Consider the following 24,193-nt stretch of genomic DNA (forward strand, 5'->3'; position numbering starts at 1 on the left):
ATTATAAAAAAGAAAAGAAAAAAGAAAATCCTTATCTTAGGCTAACTCATATTCTATCCACATAATAAAATAGTATCTTTTACAAACTATAATTCCAACCTAACAAAATATTTCTTTTGATCAATTGAATCATTGTGAATTCCTTTTCGCCGTAGAAAATATAAACAAGAACTCAAAGGTGATGGAATGATAAGGAAAATCTTCTTTGCCATTCAAAGGAGGAGTACTCTTCCTTTTCAAAGAGGAGAATTTTTTTCTTATATAATCAACATTTTTTTCCCTTATCATAAAAAAAAAAACATTTTGTTTCCTTTATTACTGCCAAAGTAAATACAATTGAAATCAGCATCCTCCTTCCTAGCTATCTCTTGTCAACGACATTAAAGAAAATGAAACATCCCAAGATTGGTCTCTCTCTCTCTCTCTCTCTCTCTCTCTCTCAGATAACTGAATATCTAACTCCAAAGCAGACCACTTAAGGCTAGGGGTGGCAATTTCTGACACGACCCGCCAACCCGACCTGCCAACCCGCCTCTTAGGCGGGTTCGGGTTGGGCTTAAGCCAACCCGTTTAATAAACGGGTCGACTCACGTAACCCGTTTATTAAACAGGTCGGGTTCGGGTTGGGGGTATGCCAACCCGCCAACCCGACCCACCAACCCGTCTGCCAAACCGCCAACCCGACCCGCCAACCTGCCTACCTGCCAACCCGATCCATCAACCCGCCAACCTGAAAACCCGTTTACCCGACCCAACCCATTTATTAAATGGGTTGGCGGGTCGTGTCGGGTTACCCGTTTATTAAATGGGTCGGGTTCGTGTTTGCCACAGCCGACCCGTTTAATAAACGGGTCGGGTTCGGGTTGAGGTATGTTGACACGCCAACCCGACCCGATTGCCACCCCTACTTAAGGCATGGTGGCCGTGCGGCCTCACTCGAGGTTTTTCCTCGCTTGCTTAGGCAAGAGTTCCTCTGTCATACCAATGGACCTCAGCTTGTCTAGTAGGAGCAGCTAGTGCATGTAGACATTGCAGGTTCAAAACCCAATGGTATAGTTGTATAAATAGTAGGGGTCTACGTAACCCCAGCTTGACTTTCAAAAAACAAAAAGGATTCATCGCCATAAAAAAAAAATTTGTCAAATGATGTAAAAATGCAGTGTCATAAATTGCATGGGGTGCCATTAGAGATGGCAATGGACTTGGGGAAAACAGGGCCCCACCCTGCCTCGCCCGGTTTGGACTAGGGATTGAGGACATGAAACAGGAATGAAGGTTAAAATCAAAACTCATGCCGAGATGGAGGCGGGGATGGACTTACACTTTCTCCTGCCCCATCCCCATCCTCGATCCCCACCCTGCCCTGCCCGGCACTGTCTTTGATCCTTTTTTAAAGATGGCAGTGGACCAAGGAAAAATGGAGTCCTGTCTCGCCTCACCCCATTTAGACCGGAGATGGAGGACATGAAATGAGAATGGAGGCAGGGATAGAGGTTAAAATAAAAACCTGCGCGGGGCGGAGATGGAGGGTAGGATTTTGAGATGGGGCAGAGGTAGAGACCTTGTCCCTCGCCCGCCCCTGCCTCAATCCACTGCCATCCCTAGATGCCATTAAACTACTATTCGTTAATAATATGTTTCATGGTCTGTTCGTACTAAGCATGGCAACACGATAGAACACGTCTGATATTGGGGAGTTTAGGAGCAAAAGGGCCATCTAAGGCGACCAATGATATAGCTGTAAAATGTTTACTTTATCTTTTTTTTTATGATGAAGAAAAACCCTCACGGAGAACTGGGTCACTTAATGGGTTTGCCTCCTTAGAGGTAAACCGTCAAACTCTGAGTTGAAGATACGACCACTCAGCCTTAGGTGCCCAAACCATGATCAAGCAACGACAGTCACTATGCACCAACAAGATTCGATTATGGGCCTTCACTATATCTATTATGGCATTAACCTAATTCTAAACATTGGTTTTTATATTTATTGATATTTGCCAAGCGAGGCTATTAAATTAAGATACTTAGCTTGACTCCAATTTGACTTGTTATAATAACTAACGAGGCTTGATTTGTTAAGTCAACAATGCAAGCTCGAATACTAATTTTAAGTTGAGAAAGAGACGGACACAAAAAGAAAAACTAATAATGTGACACATGTATTCAACCAACCTTTACTTTTTAGTTTAATAATAAATTTAAAGTATTGATTTTTTTAATGTCCCTCTTTTTTTCTTCATTATTCTTATTTCTTGCCGCTCAATTCATTAGATTAACTTAATCTATTACATGTGTCACAGGCTTATTTTTTCTTATAAGCCATTGCAGCGCGATAGTTCTTTCTTACCGTCGAAAGCCTTTCTAACGCTTTGTCACGGGCATAGAATGCTTCGCAAACCCGCAACGCGCCAAGCTGCCCAACGTAATGGCCAAAGGCTGCGTACCAACACCTTTTCATGTGCTGAATCATTTTTATTGGCCATGCGCACCACCCTGTGCGCAGCTACTTAGCAGAAGCTGATCAATCACATTTTCAAATGTGCATTCTATGTAGTCCATGTTGATTAGGGCATAGCCGTCTTATATCAGCTATCATTTTCGAAAGAGACACAAACTTTGCCTTAGCCTTGCGTGCCATGAAGCATATTGCAACTCATGCACAACATAGCAAAACCTCGCCATTGAAGGAGCAAGACCTTGTGACCCCTAGTCCGAAGACTAGTTGATGATTGAACACCATAGCGAAGAGCACCACTCAAACTCATTCGCTAATGCCTAAACATTCATTCGCCTAAACATTCATTCGCCATACTCGGTTGGATTCACCTAATGTGATCCCTGAGAGAATTAGCCTTAACCCACACACACCCATGCATCCAACCGCTATGTGTGAGACATTTCTTGCAAGCTGAGAGATCTTTAACCAAATCCCCCAAAACAACATCCTTTGATCCGCTGACACTACTTAACCGAACAACACTCCACACCTGTGCTGCCACACAATGATGCACTAACGACGATATCGATGCCTATCGCGTGTCGTGCTACCACCGCATATCAATGATCAAGCAAACACATATCGCACGTTACTACACTCGATGCATTTTCCATCCAGTAGAGCTCCATACTGCACCTGTTCTTATTCTGAAAGATCAGCCCTGGACATTCTCTTCTACCCAAAACCATTGTCATCATCGATAATGCTGGTGCAGGTAAGAACACAGTCTTCACTGATATGCCAGTTTCTCTTTGTACTTATCTTTGGTTTACTCTTTTTTTTAGCCTACTCAACTTGTTCTAGATTACATCCACCATCGTCGCAACCTTTAACACTCCAAGTCACATTCTTTAACGCATATTCGATTACTTAGACAACAGTCTTTTACATTATCAACATTGAACATTCTCTGCTCGTGAGACCTTAGTGTAATCTCAAATACAAACGAATCATCCTCGCCTACACGACAAACTTATCATCTCCATGCTCATAGCTGGGGTGCCTTTCAACCCCAGCAAGGGAAAGTCCAAGCCCTTCATGGTCCTCAAAGAGAAAGATGACTACCAATGTGTACCGCAGGGATATCAACTCCCTTAAGCACCAACTTGCAGTTTTTCAATGGTTCAAACTAGTCTTCAAGTGGGGGGACGCCTTCTTATGTATCACCTCAAAGTGGTCCTTCAAAGCGTCTTCCTAGGCACTCGTCCTCACATGGGCATCTTTGGCCCAACGCTGAAACTCTCCTCCTGAAGCTAGCATGCCGTAACATTTTTTTAGAGTCAACAAAACATTCTTGCATGAACCAATGAGCCACGAATAACAACTTTTTCTACACACATAATCCATTGAGGATCTGCCAACTCAAGAGACTAAAACAACAAGCATTCTGCTCAACGTGGGCACTTCGCTAACCCACAATCTTGGGAGAGTATCTAGAAGTTTAATTGAGTCTCCCATACCCAAATGTGCAAATCCATTCAGTCGAATCCAATGTGTATTCTTTGCATGCACAAGACAAACATCACGCTCCACCTGTGAGCCTAACACACAACTAGTAGGAATCTTTGGTTTATCTACATTTCTTTAGCCAACTGAACAACAACCTTACACTTCTGCTTATCATCGATAAGATGTCATATACCATCCTGCCAATATCTTACTTCTGTGCTCAGTCAACCACACTTTAGCTGTAAAAATTTGTATAACCAAGATAAACCATTATTATCCTCTACAGTATTGCATACAATGAAGAACAAGGTCTCCGTGAATCTTTCTGCTCTGATGCCAATTTGTCACGAGCTTACTTTTTCCTATAAGCCAGTGTAGCGCAACAATGCTTCCTTATCATCACAAGTCTTTCTATCGCTCTGTCACAGGCATAAAATGCTTCGCAAACCTGTGAAGCTCCAAGCTGCCCAGCCTAACGACCAAAGGCTATGTACCAACACCTTTTTATGTGCTGAATCATTTTTATTGGCCCTACACACCACCCCGTGCGTAGCTGCCTAGCAGAAGCTGATCAAACACATTTTCAAATACGCATTCTATGTAGTCCATGTCGCTTAGTGCATAGTCATCCCATACCAGCTGTCACTTTTGAAAGAGGCACAAGCTTTGCATTAGCTTTGCATTAGCTTTGCATACCATGAAGCGTATTGCAGCTCCATGCACACAACATAGCAAAACTTTGCCACTGAAGGAGCAAGACCTTGCGGCCCCCAGTCCGAAAACCAGTTGATGATTAAACACCATAGCAAAGAGCACCACCCAAACTCATTCGTCGGCGCCTAGGCATTCACTCACCTAGCCTTAAGTCACCATACTCGGTTGAAATCACCTAATGTGATCCCTGGGAGAATTAACCCTAACTCACACGCACTCCCGTGAATCCAACCGCTACACGTAGGACATCTCTTGCAAGTCGAGAGGTCCTTAACCAAATCCCCAAAGGCAACATCCGCTGACATTGTTTAACCCAACAACGCTCCACGTTTGTGTCGCCATACAACGATGCACTAACGATGATACTGATGCATATCACGTGTCTTGCTACAACCGCATGTCACCGATCAAGCGAACGCATACCGCACGTTTCTACACTCGATGTATTTTCCACTCAGTAGAGCACCACACTACACCTGTCCTTATTCTGAAAGATCGACCCTGGACAACATGTTTTGTTTGTAAAAACACTTTTTAACATACCAAACCTAACAACCTAAAACTTGGTTCAGTTCTTCTTGTCTATACCTCTATATACTATGGACATAGTTTTATGATAACTTGGAATAAATTTGATTCAAGAAATAGATAACTTAGAATAAAACCATGGAATGGGATAACACTAAATGAAAAGCCAAGTATGAAGAGCGATTTTGCCCTCAAATTGGATTTGCTAGGTGTAATCAAAGCAGGAGTTCAAGCAAAGCATGCTTTTAATGAGTCAAATTCCTAATTTCAGCTTGGCTTGGATGGATCAGACAAACTAGGACTAGTTATGAGTTGGCTTACGTGACTTTTATATTGCATGTACATGAGTGAATTCACTGGCTCCGATCAAGCCCAATGATAGTTGACATAGACCCATGTAACTTTGAGATAAATGAAGAGTGTTGTGGGTGAATTTTTTATTCACTCTCATCCATGAATTGATTTAAAAATATTTTGGTCACCATCCAATGAGAATTTTCAATCAGGTTTATAATAGTAGGGGAGGGATCAAGCTCTTAGGCCCAAGACTCAGAGAGGGAGGAGGATGCAAGGGCTCTAATTTAGAATGTATCTGTTTAGTTTTGTAATTTTTTATTCAGAAAATGATCGTACTATATGACAAAAATGATATATTTTAAAAAATTCTTCACAATTTAATAATATGCCAAATGGATTCTGAGTCCACGTAGGACCTTTTTACCTTTCTCAAGTGAAAACCTCACATTTTGCAACTCATGTGATTTTTCTCAAAAATCTGTAAAATAGCCTATGTTCACATATCTATATCTCAGTCATCCGATATTGAAAACTCATTTTTTATAGCCAATGGAAAGTAGAGACACAAACCTCGAACATGTTTTGAGTCATAATTGAAAACCCCTTTAGGGTTCTCATATCTAAGATCTAAAACTGAAACAAAAAATTATTCTGTAGACTATTACAACAAAACAATTTGTGTTCCAGAAGGAGTTTTCTTTCCAACCGTTTATCAAATCATTGTAATCTTGGAGGCATTGAAAAGTTAACTTCTTGATCTTCCTATGTTATTTTTTCTATTTCTTTGTATTCTCGGCATAGGTAGCTGAAACATCACATATAATTATAGGGATAGGCACCTATTCATCTCCTGTTTTAGGAACATTATCTTAGTGCCCATTTGTTGTTTTTTAATGAATAAAATATTATTGAAAATATATTTTCATTTAGAATATCTATTTTTTGTAATTTTTTTATTCTTTCATGTTTTGGGTAAAAAATTAGCGACAATATGAAGTATCGTCGATGAAGTATCATTGATGTGTGTTTCACCGAAGACAAAACATTGCATTTAATGCAGCAATAATTTTGCACATTGAAAATAAATTTTGCAACACCGCATGGGAAACTTCATAAATTTCATAAATATTTCAGAAATTTTGCAAAATTTTCATGAATTTCATAAGTAACAACGCGAAACTTTTGACGAACTTCACAAGAAATGTTGTGATTTTTATACTATAAATGCAAAAATCATAAGAAATTTCGCATGAAAGTTGCAAAATTCTTTTTCTTGCAAAATTTATTATTCACCTCTACCATTCACAAGAGATTTGCTGAAAAAATCATAAAAAGAGGTAGCATTTAGAGTTTGCGAAAATAAGGCTTTAGGGTGCAAAAAGGAAACAAAACGTCATTCTTTTACAAAATAAAGTCACTCATACATTGCATTCATTTCATTCTTTCACAAAATGAAGATTCTCATACATTGCATTCATTATATTCTTTTACAAAGCGAAGTCTCTCATATATTGCATTCATTTTATTTTTTTACAAAATGAAGTCACTCATATATTGCATTTATTCTATTCTGTTATAAACTAAAATTACTCATATATTGCATTCACTTTATTCTTTTGCAATAATGTTTTTTCTCACTATTCTTTTTATCAAAAGAAAATATAGTACATGAAGAATTACCTCCATCTCTTGGGCCTCAAGAATATTGTATATTACCATATCTTTGATAAGGAGAAAACACAATATGCCATTGTTGACTTTACATTCCACGTTGTTCTCATGATTAGTGAGCCAATCCACTTTTAGTATCGTGAATTGTGAAAATTAAAAATTTAGGGCTACTAAAGGTAAAAGCAGCCAAAAAAATAGAAACATACAAAATTGTTCTTTTTGATGAATTTAATAAATTATAAGGCATTTTTTTAAAACACTTTAATTTTTATTTTCCTTTTATACCAACTAGTATTTTATGCCCTTGGTCATATATAGCAGCCTCCTTTGAGAGTTGAGTATGAGAGTTTTAGGGTGTATTAGGAATTACACTTTTGACAATTCTCTATCACCTTTATATTTTTCTTGTATCTTGTTAGTGGATTATTATTCTTCCTTTCACCCATGGATTTAGGCGTGAGTGCCAAACCACATAAATCCCACGTCTTTTCTTGTTTTCTTTTTGCTCTCTATCTTTTGTTTTACTTGGCTTTTTGTTGAGGTTAGCATAACAAAGAGCAATGTAAATGGACCGGATAACAATTGTCCAAGTTGGTGGATTCATATCCGGTGAATCTTGGCATGCTTGGCTATTCTTCGAGTTCATGGCCTGGTTAGCTGACTATTGGCCAAGTCAGAGTAAGTTGTTGCACCGCATGGTGACGTTCTAGTGAGGTCCAAAGGGACCACAGGCACTTTGTTGGGTCTTCCATTTGACAAACAGCCAGATAGTAAACGGCAGCCAACTAACCCAACCGATTCATTGTCTAATCGAATCGAATCGAATCGTTCGTACTCAATCGAACCGTATCGTTTTAAGCACACCCGGTTTCTGCCGACGCAAGTTGGCTCATTATGTGACTCCAGTAACTCCCCACTTGTTTCGGCACGTGTGAAGCGAGAGCTGGTATGTTTGCTCACGTTCCCACCACAGTGGTCTCTCTCTCTCTCTCTCTCTCTCTCTCTCTCAGGGTTAACCAAGGGGATTTGGCATGCCAGTAGCTGCGATCCTTTGTGGGTAGCGAGCAGAAAATGAGAGAAGGGCTCTCTCTCAGGCTCAAGCTCCTGCGAGCACTGATCCTGTTCAACTGTGAGTGTTTTCTGCCACTCTTTTGATAATGGGTACCTCAAAAATTGAATTTTTGGTGGTTTTGGTTCAATTTGTGGATGTTTTTAAGTGTAGTGGCAGTGAAACTGGTAGTTATGGGCTGTGGGTTGTTGTTGTCTTTGGTTGGGATTGCTTAGTTTCTTTCTTTGGAAAATTTGTGGTGCTTTTGTTGCATTTGTTGAGCTAAAGATTTCTGTTGCATTTTCTAATAGTCGAATTTTGGGACAGAAGGATTTGGAAGGATCCAAATCCTTCCTTTGAGATGCATTAAGCCTCAGAAGTTGTGTTTGTGGGTAATGAGGTTTGCAGCTTAGTTTGAGCAGGTTTCATTTTCATTTCATTTCCTTAGTTTTTTTGTTTTTTTGGGAGTAGGAATCATAGTATTGGAAACAAGAAAATCAGATAATGTACTGCTTTGTTTCGACATGCTGTACTGTAATGCAGGGAAATGCTAAATGAATGTTGTGTAATTTGTTGTGCTTTTGTAAAATAACCCATCTTTTTGGTATCGTTCGTGTATGGAATGGGTTGTTGTGTCCTGAAATATTGAGATAAACATGGCAGCGAGATTATAATAAGGTGATCATTGCATGAAATCAAGCTCTAAGAATTTCCAAATTTCATCAAATCCCCTTTTAGTTTTTTTATTGTGTTGTGATGCTTATATGTTTCAAATTTCTAAAAAAGGAGAAACTAAATTTCTGCTCCATAGCATGTGTATACAACCTTTACTGCGGCTACACATTCAACTTTAATATCTTCGAAGTTCTTGGACGCAACCAAGCTTATGCATTAACGTTTAATCACGTTGTGCTGTATACATGAGTTCTTTAGTGGAAACCAAGATTTGTTTATCTCACTAGAACTATTTTAGACGCAGTGATTATTTTCTTCACAAGTGACTGGGGAAAATGGAACACTGACAATAGTTTGAATAAGTTGATTGTGCCTTCTTCCCCACTTGAGAATGGCAGCACACTCATTTGGTGTTCCCATGATATTGGAGACAAATTTAACCCTACTGATGCCCGCCACATGAGAAACAAATGCACATGATAAAATAACCATACATCACTTAATGAAAATTCAAGGAATTTGGACCATTTTCTAATCTCTCCATACGAAATGGAAACCCACTCGGTTTACTGCACGCTGTATACTTCCTAGAATGATATTGCATTCATTCGCATAGTCAAGGATGCTTGCCTGCATGATTGAACCTTTGGGCTGCATTGGATCATTATGCAAACATTGAAGAGACGGGGGTGAAGTCTTCATGGATGCAAGAAGGACACATGATACAAAGAAGAGAAATTCATTAGGTTTTGGGAGATCGAAATTTCCCAGCAGATAGTTCTGTGTGAGAAAGCTGAGAGTAACTAAAAATCATCATTTTACCAAGTTGTAACTGATAGGTTTTTGAAATCGAGGATCTGACGGACACTGGATTGATGCAAGTAAGATTTACATTGCTAAAGGAAGGGGATGGTGAAGTTTTGTTAATTTGAGAATGTTTGTTTGGGTCAGAAAAAGATAGAAAATATTCTTTGATTGGTAAAAGATAGGTGCTTCAAGAGAGAGAGAAGGAGCTTCTCGTAGTGGCATATTACTTTATAATTTCTATAGAAACTTCTGGGAAGCTATTGCTCTACGGAGGCCCCAAAAATTTTCCGAACCTGAGTGCATATCCTGCCAAAGAAGCCCAGCTCCCAAGTTTATCTTCATTCATTTTTTCCCCAAAAGTATTGGACTGGGCCTAAGTTGGGAAACCAAACCTAAGTATGAGCTCCTTGAGGTTTATCAGGGCAGCAAGCATGCATTTTCTCTGCAGAACCACGACAAAAAGTATTGGAAAAAATCAAATACCTGCATCTGGAGGGTGCTTGGCTTTTGGATATGTTCGTTGGTGAAAAAGGTGGAGGAAAACAGATCATTTTATCAATATCGTTTGGTAGAAACTTCAGAGAAGCTACTTGACAAGGGTGATATGGGTGATGTTACTTTGAAAGTTCGACTAAGTCCATAGCTTTGCATTAACATCATTTAACTGTAACATTATCCTTACCGCTTAATGTTATGATTCCTTCCACATACTTGGAGCATTTAGATTCACAAAAATCTGCAGTGCACAGTTCTACCACTTGTACTTCCAAATTCATCAGTTTCCTTAGCAAACCCTTGGGGTACACTGGCATATTTTGTAGTGGTAGTTGTAAGTTGTTGGTATTGTTCTTTCCTTTGTCCTTTGGTAGCTAATCAAGCCAGGGTGTCCATTTTATTAAAATAAGGGCATGATATCAGAGACCAATAGGGAGAGGTTGCCAGCTAGTAGTTGTCTTCTTCTATTGGAAGTCAATTTCTAGCTGATGAAGTTTCACAAGTTGTTTTGAGCTCCACTGCTCTTCTTGTAGGATCTTCTAGAGGAATATCAACGAAAAATCAAAGATGCCCCTTATAGATGCTTTGGGTCATTGTCCATTCTCTCAAGACGCCAAATATAGCCTTTATGAATTAGTGAGAGCATCATGTGAAATATGTCCAAGTACATCTTTCTGATGGTATGAGAATGTGATTCACAGAAGGCCTCATAAAGCTCCTACGTTTAAGAATTTTCTCTTAAATGATTCCTAAGCATAAATTTAATTCATTCTTTGTGCATCTATTAGTTTCTAACATGTAATGGAATGTTGATATTATTAAGTGCCGTGTTCGATTAGTGTGGACCAAGATCACGATGAATCGTGATTTCAGATGAATCAGCGATGAGTTTTGAGATGAGTTGACAGGAAACACGAGTTTTAGTTGGAGCGAATTCTAAGATGGGTTACGTAGGGTTTCAAAGGAGAACCGAAAAGTTACAAGCTTCAAAATGAGTCACGAATAGGGTTTCAATCAGCCTTTAAAGGTAAAACACGTGTTTCAGATGAAAACACGAGAAATAGTTTTAAGAAGAGATAGAGATGAGAAAGAAAGGGGGCGTTCTTTAGAAGAAAACACGATAGGAGAATCAGGGATTGTCCTTTGGAAGAAAACATGATAGAATAGGTTGCAGAAGAGAGAAGAAATCAAACAGAGAGAGAAATAAGAACACTTTCCTGACTGGAATCAGATTACCTCTATAGTCGTACCTTTTTGGAAGCAACACCGAGCCCTAGAACCAGCCTCGCTTTGATACCATGATAGAAGTTGAGTTTGCGTCAGATCTGGTCTTTAACAAAGAAAGAAAGAGAAGAAGAAAGGTAGAAGAAGAAGAAGAGGGAAAATGCAAAGTCGTGTGGCTACACAGGTGCACGATTTTTCTTAAACATAATCGTGACCTGTTTTGTGTATATAAACATTAGGTTACAAGACAATACATTTGCGGACATGATTGTCCTACAACAAAAGGCAATATTACATCTGTGCCCCAGTAAGCACGTCAATGAGATGCGCAATCCCAGTTTGGGTTTGTCCAGCTACACGACACTTAATGTTGTTCATGCTCCTAACATAAAAAAGAATATTGTCTCTGTGTCCAAACTTGTTAATGATACACATTGTTATGTTGAATTTACTCTCTCTTTTGTGTATGTCAAGGATCTTCAAACAAGGGTGACATTTGCTGAAGGAGAGCGAAAACAAAATATGTATATCTTCAAAGAAGATCCATTTGCGCGTACCAGTTTCGTCTTGAAGCCCTTATTAAAGTCTAAGTCCTTTCAGTCTGAGTCATCTAAGTCTGTTTTAGTCTTTCTAAATGTAATAAGCCAAGTCTTTGGCACGATCGTCTTGGTCATTGAAGTTATTCTTTTCTTGAGAAACTTGTATCAAGCAAATTAATTCCTAAATCAAGTTTAACTCTTGAGGACAGTAATAAAAAGTGTCTCAGTTGTCAGATGCGTAAGAGTCATGTACTTCCTTTTGATTCTATAAATAAAGGAGCTTCAAGACCCTTTGAAATTGTCTATTCAGATGTTTGGGGTCCTGCGCCCGTATGCTCCTCTTCTGGTAGCAAATACTATCTCATCTTTATTGACAGCTACTCTCGTTATACTTGGATATTCTTTATGAAGCATAAGTCTGAAACCTTTCCCATATTTCGCAACTTTCATGCCTTTGTTCGAAACCATTTTTCTTCTAATATTCTGCATTTTCATTGTGATGGAGGTGGTGAGTATACATTGAAGGAATTTATTGATTTTCTCCAGAGTAATGGAATAAAGCGTAGAGTGTCTTGCCCACATATGCCAGAACAAAATGGGGTTGCTGAGAGAAAGCATAGACATATTATTGAAATGGCCATGAGCATGATGCACGACAGTAATCTTCCCATTAGTCTGTGGACAGAAGCATTCCACTCAGCTGTCTATATTATAAATCGTCTGTCTATGACAGTTTTGCAAAATAGTTCACCGTTCTTGTCTCTTTTCGGCATCCAACCCGATTATGATGCTCTGCGTGTGTTTGGATGCATTTGTTATATTCATATTGATGACTCTCTCAAGAATAAATTCCAACCAAAGTCTATCAGGTGCAAATTTGTGGGATATGCAGATGATTATAAAGGTTATTGGTGTTATGACTCTATGACTAAGCGTGTCAAGATTTTCAGGAATGTTGTGTTTGATGAGAATGATCTTGGAGATGTAGCGTTTAATACTTGTCAGAGGATTCCCAGAGAAGAGGTTTATCATTTGTGGATGAATACCGAATTATTTGCAGATGCTTATGGTGATTGCTCACCTCAGTGTACTCAAGAAACACATCCAACAGACCCAAATGATATTGACTCAGGTCAAGCGTGCTTACCTCAATCTGGCGATCAGGTCGGTGGAACTTCACACACTGAAGAAGGGGCAGACTCAGAATCTCACCTTATTGATAAATTTAAATGGTATGTGTATGTGCGGAGAGAAAAAGGTGCCCCTGCTACTCCTCACATTGGATCAGATACTTGTGTGCCAACTGAAAACCTAAGGAGTTCGAATAGGGTCAGACATCCTATTGACAGGTGGGTCAGCTACAATAATTTTTCTATGGATCTTCAACTTTTTCTGTCTCAGGTTGATAAGCATGATGAACCCGTAGGGTTTCATCAAGCTGTGAAATCAAACAAATGGATTGAGGCAATGAATGAAGAAGTGAAAGCGCTTCATGAGTGTCAGACATGGGAAATTGTGGCCAGACCTCCTAACAAAAATGTTGTTGATTTCAAGTGGGTTTATAAAATCAAGTACAAACCCGATGGTACCATAGAACGATACAAAGCAACACTTGTTGCAAAGGGGTTTACACAGGAATATGGTCAGGATTATGAATGAGACTTTTAGTCCCGTGGTCAAAATGGGGACAATAAGAATTATACTATGTTTAGCTGTCAAACATGGATGAACATTAAGTCAGTTAGATGTAAAAAATGCATTCCTTCATGGAGACTTGAAAGAAGAAGTTTACATGGAACAACCTCCAGGATATGCTGAGGGAGACCCAAGCACATATGTATGCAGACTAAAAAGAGCCATATATGGTTTGAAGCAAGCTTCACGCTCGTGGTTTGAGAGTTTCTCCTTAGAAATACAGAGGCATGGGTTCTGTAGATCTTTCTTAGACCACTCATTGTTTATATTCAAGGGTAAAGGCATAATCACCATGTTGTTAATATACGTTGATGATATTATAGTTATAGGGAATTCAATAAATCACATTGAAGAAATAAAAGGACTATTAAGTCAGAGGTTTAAGATGAAAGATTTGGGAGATTTGCGTTATTTCCTTGGCGTCGAGGTAGACAGGAAGGATGGTTACCTGACCTTGACACAACATAAATACAAACTCGATTTATTGAAGAAATTTGGCATGCAAGATTGCAAGCCTTTGTCTACACCGAGTGTCTTACATCAAAAGCTCAGTTCACAGGATGGAGATTTGTACCCAGATCCTACAAGATATAAAAGTTTAGTCGGTATGCTTCAATATCTTACCTTTACTCGCCCTGACATTGTTTATTTTGTCAATCAAGTGTCGCACTTCATGCATGAGCCGCGAACAGGGCATAAGAGTATTGAGGTATTTAAAAGGTACCATTGGAGATGGGTTGGTATATAAGAAAAGTTTGGAAAGAGGAAGCATGCATGATGTTACGATCTACACTGATGCAGACTGGGCAGGAGATCCTAATGAAAGAAGATCGGTTTCCGGATATTGCATCTTTCTTGGGGAAAACCTAGTATCCTAGAGCAGTAGAAAACAAAAGGCAGTAGCTAGATCAAGTACTGAGGCTGAATTTCGATCAATGGCGGCTGCAACTGCTGAAGCTACTTGGACAAGGCATTTGTTGAATGAATTGGAGGAACAGATCTTCAAATCTATTTTATTATGTGATAATCAAAGTGCCATTAAAATATCTTTTAATCTCATTTTCCACAGTAAGACAAAACATATTGAGATAGATCAGCATTTCATTCGACAGAAGGTTGAAGACAAAAAGATTGAGCCTCATTTCATTCCTACGGAAGACCAGGTGGCAGATTTGTTTACAAAGGGTTTGACGCAAAAGAGTTTTTGGTTCCTAAAGAACAAGTTGTCCATGGTTCAAGACCATGCACAACTTGAGGGAGGGTATTAAGTGCCGTGTAGCTGGATCCAGACCCAAACTGGGATTGCGCATCTCATTGACGTCTGGGGCACAAATGTAATATTGCCTTTTGTTGTAGGACAATCATGTCCACAAATGTATTGTCTTGTAACCTAATGTTTATATACACAAAACAGGTCACAATTATGTTTAAGAAAAATCGTGTACCTGTGCAGCCACACGACTTTGCATTTTCCCTCTTCTTCTTCTTCTACCTTTCTTCTTCTCTTTCTTTCTTTGTTGAAGACTAGATCTGATGCAAACTCAACTTCTATCAGATATAATACAGCAACAAGCTGATCTGTTGGTATTCTTGCTACCTTCTCTTTTTCCGTTATGGCTCTTGTTTATGTAGAATCATCCAAGTTATTTCTTGCTTTAAAGCCAACTATTATTTTTCTGTGTATGGGCTGAGACATTCCTACATTTATAGGCTCAAATTACTAAGTCGTCTTTACCTTACCTGTTTGTCAAAGCAAAACTCTTTGATGCTTCCAATTTCCAGGTTTGTATGGCTACCAGAGCAAACCATGGGAAGATGTTTTTCAAAACTACAGCCTTCCTGTAAGATACACATCTGCTTCATATCAGATAGATGCTGTTAATAAGGCAGAAAAAAAGGGTCTTGTTTCCCCAGTTCCCTCCCCAAGCAGCGCTCCTGACACATTTATTCCCCTTCTGGCTCCGTCACCTTTGGCACCATTTGGAAATAGCAGTGTGCCATTGTTATCAGGTGAAGCTTGCATAGCATACTCCTTGTTTCATGAAAATACTGAATGATGGCTGGAGCTTTTGTTGCTATGACTCACACATTTCTTCTTCATTTTTTTGCAGGAGTATGTACATTGAATTTTTCTGCTGCTGAGAGTATGTTAGGGATGACTGCAGTTGATTGTTGGGGATCATTTGCCCCCTTTCTTGCCAATGTTATCTGTTGTCCTCAGTTGCAAGCCACTCTTACAGTTCTTATAGGGGAATCTAGCAAAACATCTGGTTTACTTGCTTTAGACATGAATCATGCAAATTACTGCCTGTCAGATGTTCAGAAGATCTTGACAAACCAGGGTGCAAATGAAAACCTTCAACACATATGTTCCATACAGCCTTCCAATCTTACTGAAGGTTCTTGTCCAATTAAAGATGTAAATGAGTTTGAGACCACTGCAGATGTGTCTAAACTTTTGGCTGCATGTGGGAAGGTTGATGCAGTAAAGGAGTGTTGCAGCCAGGTGTGTCAAAGTGCTGTATCTGAGTCTGCAAAGAGAATTGCCTTGATGGATTCTTCTCTTTCGACTCCCATGGAGGGTCCAAATGTTCCTGAGCATTCAACTGCAATTGATGATTGCATGAGGGTTGTCTATAGATGGTTAGCCAGTCGACTGGATCCAGACGGTGCAAAGAAGGTTCTGAGACGTATTTCTAATTGCAATGTCAATAAAGGTAATCAAAGGAAGCTCCTCTTCATACAGATTGTGGTTGCTTCAAGGGAGATTTATCCACCTTTTTTCCTTTTTTTTGTGACTAATAGTTCTCTCCTTCAGTTCTGCTTTTCTTTTTTTTCTTCTCTCCAAGTGCTTTCTTTTCTTTTCCACTGATGTCTGTGTGGGAAAGAAGCTGTTTTTCTGTCCATTCTTTTTTGTGGGAGTAAAGCATCAGGCCAGCTTTCTTGAAAATAACCATGGGCAACATATTTGACACTTTGATTTTGTTTTCTTTTTTGTTTCTTTATGTATAGCTGTTCAGCAATTTTTTACTGGTTCTTTGTGGATGTCGAAAGGTTTTTCGATCTTAATTACCAGCTTTGCATTGTGCTAAATTACAGTATAAATAAGTCTTTAAGACTTCTGGTAATGATTTCTGTTTAAAAGCTTTTCAGTGCTTTGATGCCATTTTGAAAAGCTGATATAGTCATGCCTGATCTGGTCTACGAAGAGCTTCATGACCTACGCTGACTTCAATATACATATTTAATTAATTCTTTCTTTCTTTGTAAACATTGTTAAATTTACTGGAAATTTTTTTTAGTTGGGATCAGCTTTGTAGCTGTAAAATTTGTATCTGTTTCAGTTCAGAACTGTTAATGATTGCCCATCTATGAGTCATTCTAGCTTTTTTGTAAATTTGGTGAAATTTTCCTTTCTTCATCTACCCACCTAAAACTGATTACACTTGTTTTCTTGAAGCACTACTTCTCCAACTAAAACTTCACGAGACTAAATTCTAGCCATTGAACCAAGCAATCTTCATCTTCAACATGCACACAAATAGGGATGACTCACAACTGAAATTACAATTACCTCAAGCAAGGAATAACACCCCAAATGCTGAATGTAAGTAGCAAAGTTTTCAACAGCACCAAAGTGCATGGAAAAAGAATAGAAACTTCCAGTATTCTCAATTGGTTGGCAAATTCTTCTTCATTTTTTCTTTTTTTTTTTTCATGAAAAAGCTTGTCATTGAAAAGAATGTGCTACCATGTACTTGAAAATTGATGGAAGACACCACCGCTAGGGTCATTCACATGGCTAGTAGGGTGGTTGTAAAGGCGTTAAGATAGAGATTTTGGATTAAACCCCACTGGTGCATGAATGTGTCCATAACTTTCAGGGGTGGGCCACGTAAGGCAAGGTGATCATCACCTGGGGTTTTCCTTGCTTCCGTAAGGTTCTTCATCACAAACGAAAAATGATGAAAGACACAAAAGTATCAATATTTCATTGTTTTCGAAAGCAATTTGTTCACTTGTAAAATATGAACTTGCTACATGCCTACAACTGAATGTAGGATGATGTTACAATGAATGTTGCAAAATTGTCTAAATTCATCAAAGTGTGCATGCGTGCATGCATACACATAATATATCAAGGAGGTTCTCATATTAATCATGAATTTAGGTGAAGATAAATTATTGGTAAGCAGATTGAATGAAATTATTCAGTTGTATTAATAAGCAACATCAACGATGGCAATTCGATCTTTAGACAAGATTTGACTATGTTTTCTTCGTCTCAAGATGTGATCCAAATTTTGGTTGTATGAGTGAAAATACCAACAAGCTGCACACAAGGACATGCCGTTTTGGGAGTTTGTCCATGGCGAAATGAGCGGGCACGGTGTGATGCAGACACTGACACCGACTGAAAGCAACAACAACAACAACAACAACTACGCCTTCATCCCAAAAAAAATGGGGTCGGCGATATGAACCAAAAAAGAAAATCATTTCAGGTCTTCCACAAATGAATGAGCCAAGGCCTTGTCTTTCACAAGAAGCTCAATGATCTTCAGCTTTAGGAAATTGCTTAAAATAGTACAGATTCTAGACCGATGGAAGACGACAGAAGTTGTGATGGAGATCCAAGCTGATGTATAATCAAGCAGTCCAAATTATTGACTTAAAATTTAAGCATAACCACTTGTAAAATCTTTTAACACTTAGCTTGTCAAGAATAGCAAAATGTGAAAAAAAGTCTATGAAATGCTGAACAAGTGTATCAACCAAACGTGAACTCCCAAAATCCACATCCACCTTAATAATCTTATTTTAGCTTAACAAGCGCAAGTGATGGAAACTGAAAGCTTACAAAACATAGCCTGGGTTTGACATGGTATGGAGAAAAGGTCATCTATCATGATTTTGTTTGAGGTTAAGATGCCTTTATTTTATGGGTATTTCGATTCATGGTTAGATTTACATTTATTTTCAGTTAGTGTGCTCATTATCTGTTGTCACCATCTGGCTTCTTTATTATTGGTTGAGCATAGGGTGGTCTCTGCATGTAAATTTTTACTTTCCCCCAGCCGATTTGCTCATTATCTGTTGTCACCCTTGGCTGGCTCATTTATTATCGGTTGAGCATGGTGTGGCCTGTGCATGTAAAGTTTTACTTTTCTCGTACAGGCTATCTACTCTTATCTTTCTCCCAAAAATGCCATAAATCTTTGTGTTGGAGCTGCCTATTTCAGGACTCTTATTAGATTACTTTGTGCAGAGTCCTGCGTCTAAGTGCATGCAGGTATCCTCTACCATTTGTAAAATGCAATGCTTGCTGGTTAATAAAGGAATGGGCCACAACAGGACATTAATAAGCTGTTAAGCTGGCATCTTGTGATGAAAGTTCAGAGCTCAATCGGACTATAAGCTTACAGTCTGATTAAAAATTGACTTTCTTTTAATTCTTACTGCTGCTACCATTCTTCTCATATCATTCAACTTTGCTTACATTTGTCTTTCTGATTGCAGTTTGTCCACTGGTTTTCCCCACCACTAAAAATGTTTCAAATGAATGTGGAGGTGTGATTGGTAATCAAACTGCTTGCTGCAAGACATTGGCAAACTACATATCTCATTTACAAAGGCAAAGTCTTATTACAAACTTGCAAGCTTTGGATTGTGCTGCATTGCTTGGCATGCAATTGCAAAACGCTAACATCACTGATAACATTTATGAGTTGTGCCATATAACCCTCAAAGATTTCTCTCTTCAAGGTTAGATTCTACTTGGTGCTGCTATTATCCATAAGACATTATTTTTCTGTATTTAGGTTGTTGTAGTTCATATTCTCATCATTTCTTTATTATCATCACAACTATTAGACCATTTCAGTATACTGATTTTAACATGATGTTTTGGCTTCTGGACTCCGAACACTGCTATGGTTGGATCTTCGATTCTGGATAGTTGGATCACAAGGTAAGCACACAACTTGTGCATGATAAGTCCACTCTGGAACTATACTTGTTTATATTTATGAAAGTGTTAAGAGTGCATGCACACGTATAGAAGATTGATACATTTGGAAGTTGTCCTCTTCAGTAGCATGAAACACACACACACACAAATGCAAAAGACATGCAATCATGCACACATACCCACATACACAAACATGTATAATTCCTATGTGTGGCATATTTTGGTCATGCTTGGAGGAATGATTTATTATTATTCTTCCTCTTCCAAACAATCTTGGTCCTAGAGGCACACACTTGTTTATTTTTATTCGATCAATCCATGAAATGCATTTTTCCCGGTCCATTTCATGTTAAACCTGGCTTGAATTTGATCATTTAGACCTGGTTTGGGTGTTAGACCTAAGCCTAACCTGAGATGTGTTTAAGAACTGAATAATTTACTTATGGGTTTACAAGGGGTCTAACCTGATTAACCTTAGTATGTTTTTAACCACTCCAATGTGGATCGGGCCTGAGTTCAGACCTGGATGTATCCTGTCAAGGTCTAAGTTGTTGACAACCCTACTTATGATATTGATGATTTTCACTCTGGTAGCAATGGAAAGGTGTATGTATGGAAAATCGTTTGGCACCCATTGGAAGAAAAAATTGCAGTTTTTTCAAAGTATTGGACACCATAAAAAGGGTTGCATCATTGTCTAAAAGTGGTATACTCTATTAAAGTAAAAGTTGGAATGTTCTCACATGTCCAAGTTGTACATGTGTATGTATCCATGTCAACACATGTCCGATATTGACATAGCTTTTCAGTTGGAATACATATACAGTCACTCTATGTCACGATATCTTCAATTACTTGCATTCTTGAAGCTTTTCATTTTATAAATGAAAAGGGTAAAGCATCATGATAAATTGAAAATCTCTTAAATGTATTTATCATGATATTGTTCTGATATTATTACAAAATTATCAAAATGCTTTCTCAGTTTTTATAGAAATGTGTTTTATCACATTGATATAAGGATAGAAACACAATATTTTTGAAACATCACCTATTTCAAAAATATCATTTTTTGGTGGGCATATATCAGCCTGTGAAAATATAGCGATAAGATTGTGATATTTTCAAAATATTGCCGATACTTGTGAAGTAGCACATACATACATACACGCACGCACACACCCACAATGTATTTGTTTGTGTTTTGCATGTGTGTATTTGTGTTTACTATTTCTAGTATAAAAATAAAATGAATTTTCTCTTGTTTTGGTCCTTACTTCTGCATATTCTTTCATTTGTCTTAGAATCTGGTTGCCTGTTACCGAGCTTGCCTTCAGATGCAACACTTGACCGCACATCAGGATTCAGTTTCACGTGTGATCTGAATGACAATATTGCAGCTCCATGGCCATCCGCATCTCTAGTGTCATCACCCTCTTGCAATAAATGTATGCTCCCTTTTGCTTTTCTTTTAGAATTTATCCTGAAGCTATCTTATTTATCTGTTTGAAATTATCCGTAAGCCTATCTTACTTATTTGTTCTATTGTGCTTGTTTTATCAGTACAACTTTCAGCATTAGGGCATTTCTCAATGACTAGTGATGTCGGCGTTGCATGTGTTAAACATTCTTTTTCAATACATGAGTATGCTTTCTCCAAGGGCCTTCATGTCAGTGAGATTATTTTTGAGAAGTGTAATATCGCTATTGTACCATATGCAATGATACTCTTGTGCTACCCTCCTTTTCAATGTACATAGATTATTTAATGAGGGACATTTCTGTATTTTAGCAGGTGGTTAGTGGTTAGTGGTTAGTAGTAAATACTTTTTGTCCTGTTGTGTAACCAAAGGAGGTTGACCCCTTAAGTTGTATTTCCTTTCTATTCTCTAATGAATGACGTATTCTATCTTCTTCACCATTGTTCCTCTTCTTCTTGAGAGTTCTCCATTGCTCGATATGGTATCAAAGCCATATCTCAAGAGAGGAGGGTGTTGCTGAGTGAAAGAAAGCAGGAGGCTTCATCTCTGCTGGTCCATTTCCTGCATTGGGGCTCATGCTCAGGAGAGCTGGCCTCAGTAGGCTGGGTTACGAAGGTCTGGATTTTGATGTTTTGAGTTGGGGATTCACTAGAACTCATTTTTTGAAGATCCTGGAATAAAAAATCGGCATCATCAGAGGTGTATCTGATTTTCTGCAAATTTTCTGGAAATCGGCTATCTTGAGGGGCAGATTTGTGAAATCTGATGCTCTAGGATTTATTGGTAGTTTTTTTTTGGGTGGATTTGAGTTCTCTGGTGCCGTTTTTGTATCACAATACTTTCTTAGATAGAAGTAGATCGAAGAAGATTGTCTGTTTCTTTCCCAGACAAGTATGCAATTGATCTTATGCAGAAGATTGAGATGTCTCGGTGCAAGTCCCATCTCCATGAATAAGTATCTCACTGATGTTGGGAGGAAGCTCATACTCATCTCTAGATAAATATAGAAGCTACCGGGAGTACTATAATATCTTTCATTCACATTGATACGCAGTGTTTCCATGAATCAGGCCTTACAGTTTGTGTGCCCCTAAAGAGTCATCTTTAAGCTGTGAAGAGAATAAAACACATAAATGCTGTGTCTGAATATGTCTTGATTTATGCAGCATCCTCCGTTACTTGTAGGACCATTAAATATCCTTGTGTATGTAAATGTAGATTAGGTTGGAGATCCAATGATGCACGATTCTACTATAGGGTGTTTGTGTGTTCCTGAGGCAGCACTTAGTTTCAATGAGTAGCAAGAAACAACATACAATTGTAAGATCTAGCAGTGAGGCTGAGCATGAAGTCATGATCTCAACAATAATGGAGATTTCTTCGCTGTTTCATTTGCTCACTGCTTTAGAATAACCAATCACATGCTCTTCTGATGTGATAATAAGAATGTTATGCCCACGTCATTCAATCCAATTCATCATAAAAAGGCCAAGCATACTGAGCTGAATAGGCATTTTGTTGTAAGAAGGTTGAAGATCAAAAACTTGAAACCAAATTTATCTTTGGTGAGACTTGTGGGATTGTTTACCAAAACTTTACCACACATCAGGATTGGGGATTAAAGGTCAAGCTGTCTATGGTTGTTGCCCGTGCACGGCTTGACTGGGGTTTTAGACATCATCCATGTGGTTATTAATGCAATAATATGTATTGTTTATGTACAACAGTCATATATGCTGTAATTACAGTTCTATAATATTGGTCCACATCAAGGGTGTTTATGGAAACCTGCCCAGAACCCTAATATATAAATGAAATAACACGAGGAAATCAGTTGATCTATCCCTTTTGGTGTTCCAGAGCTGCCACCCTTCTCCCTTTCTCTTCTCAAGTTCACAATATGAAGGTCCAGGAAAGCCTATCACAAGGTCGCTTACCTCCTCATGGAAATCATGCTGATAACATTGAGAACCCTTGGAATTAAATGCTATCTATTATAGTCTATATTATTTTATAGTTAGACTAAGGATTATCAGATCATGCAACTTTATCTATTTTAAAGTCGCTTATAATTTTCTGACCATTAATATGTTTATACTGCAGCAATTTCATTACCGGCACTTCCTACAGCAACATCTTCTCAGAGTGGTGAGCTGCTTTTTCACTTTTCTTCTCTATCCCCACTAATCAACATAACTCTTATTCAATTGTGTGACATCATGTAGTATTCCATGGCATTGAGAGCGTCTGGATCCATGTATTTGGTTATGTATGGTAATAGACTAGATGGATCTTCTTCCCCAAAAAATATCGGGCAAGAACATGCTACTATGGCTTTTATGTATATTAATTTGTACCAATCATGCTAGAGAAATTTCTGTCTTTATTTGCCTTGAAAAGCTTAAACATATCATGATTACACTCTTGCAATGCTGGGCCAACATGCTGATAGATGGTGTATCCATTTTATGCATTCTTGCAGTTCTCTTTTCATAATAGCTTAGTTGCATTGTCCTGCTGTCACCGATGCCATTAATAAGAGCATCTTCCATTATTGTTTTCATCGGATGAGGCCAATTCATCAATAATTAGTCACTTTACAAAGTGCTTGCTGATTGCGATATTTGTATATTTGGTGTAGAACTTTCATCAGGGCACCCATTTCTTTTGTCCATGTGAAAGCTCTATTTATTTTTAATTTTCTTCAAGTTCTTTTTGTTTTCTTTTTCCGTGCAGGCCGGGGAAAGAAGAGTGCATTTTCATTACTCTTAGCATCCTTCATGGTTTTTGTGGCATTATGATCCTCTCTCTCTCTCTTGCATACTCCTATTTGCATGCCCAGTGAAGGCACATTGTAGAGGTATGCCATCTTCTTTCAAGCAGAGAAAGGCTCCAGTCCATGTAAAGAACAAAATCAATTGTCAGTGTACCAGTGTCCATTTTGTAGTTGAACTTCTTGGAGATCTCCGGTTCGGAGGTGCTGCCAGTATGTCTTCATAATTTCAGATAATATGACCTATTATTTGTTTATAGGTTTGGCAACGTAGTTGCATTTCTTCTGTGAGATATCTAATAAAAGTTCCCAATGTTCCGCTGGAA

General features: G+C 38.4%; 1 protein-coding gene and 1 long non-coding RNA gene across 2 annotated transcripts; both read left to right on the forward strand.

Moving 5' to 3' along the window:
* The first annotated feature begins 8,107 nt into the window (after nt 1–8,107).
* Nucleotides 8,108–19,456, forward strand: LOC149822893 (putative GPI-anchored protein At1g61900). Its single transcript, XM_089980151.1, has 4 exons — nt 8,108–8,288; nt 15,425–15,652; nt 15,754–16,359; nt 19,163–19,456. The coding sequence occupies exons 1-4, from the start codon at nt 8,231–8,233 to the stop codon at nt 19,411–19,413; spliced, it is 1,143 nt and encodes a 380-aa protein (XP_089836277.1). The 5' UTR covers nt 8,108–8,230; the 3' UTR covers nt 19,414–19,456.
* A 1,461-nt stretch (nt 19,457–20,917) lies between these two features.
* On the forward strand, nt 20,918–24,193 carry LOC149822894 (uncharacterized). The gene is made up of 3 exons (XR_016425758.1): nt 20,918–21,061; nt 23,198–23,242; nt 23,831–24,193. It is a non-coding gene; the product is annotated as an uncharacterized LOC149822894 (long non-coding RNA).

Source organism: Nuphar pumila, chromosome 11, assembly GCF_984573655.1.
Source record: "Nuphar pumila chromosome 11, dmNupPumi1.hap1.1, whole genome shotgun sequence".
Classification (NCBI taxonomy): Eukaryota; Viridiplantae; Streptophyta; class Magnoliopsida; order Nymphaeales; family Nymphaeaceae; genus Nuphar; species Nuphar pumila.

What these genes read in the sequence shown, in the direction of transcription:
- LOC149822893 (XM_089980151.1), top strand. Translation starts at nt 8,231, where the DNA reads ATGAGAGAAGGGCTCTCTCTCAGGCTCAAGCTCCTGCGAGCACTGATC. An exon ending in AGCACTGATCCTGTTCAACT is followed by an intron (nt 8,289 to 15,424) that starts GTGAGTGTTTTC and finishes TCCAATTTCCAG; the next exon opens with GTTTGTATGGCTACCAGAGC. An exon ending in TAATTGCAATGTCAATAAAG is followed by an intron (nt 16,360 to 19,162) that starts GTAATCAAAGGA and finishes TTCTGATTGCAG; the next exon opens with TTTGTCCACTGGTTTTCCCC.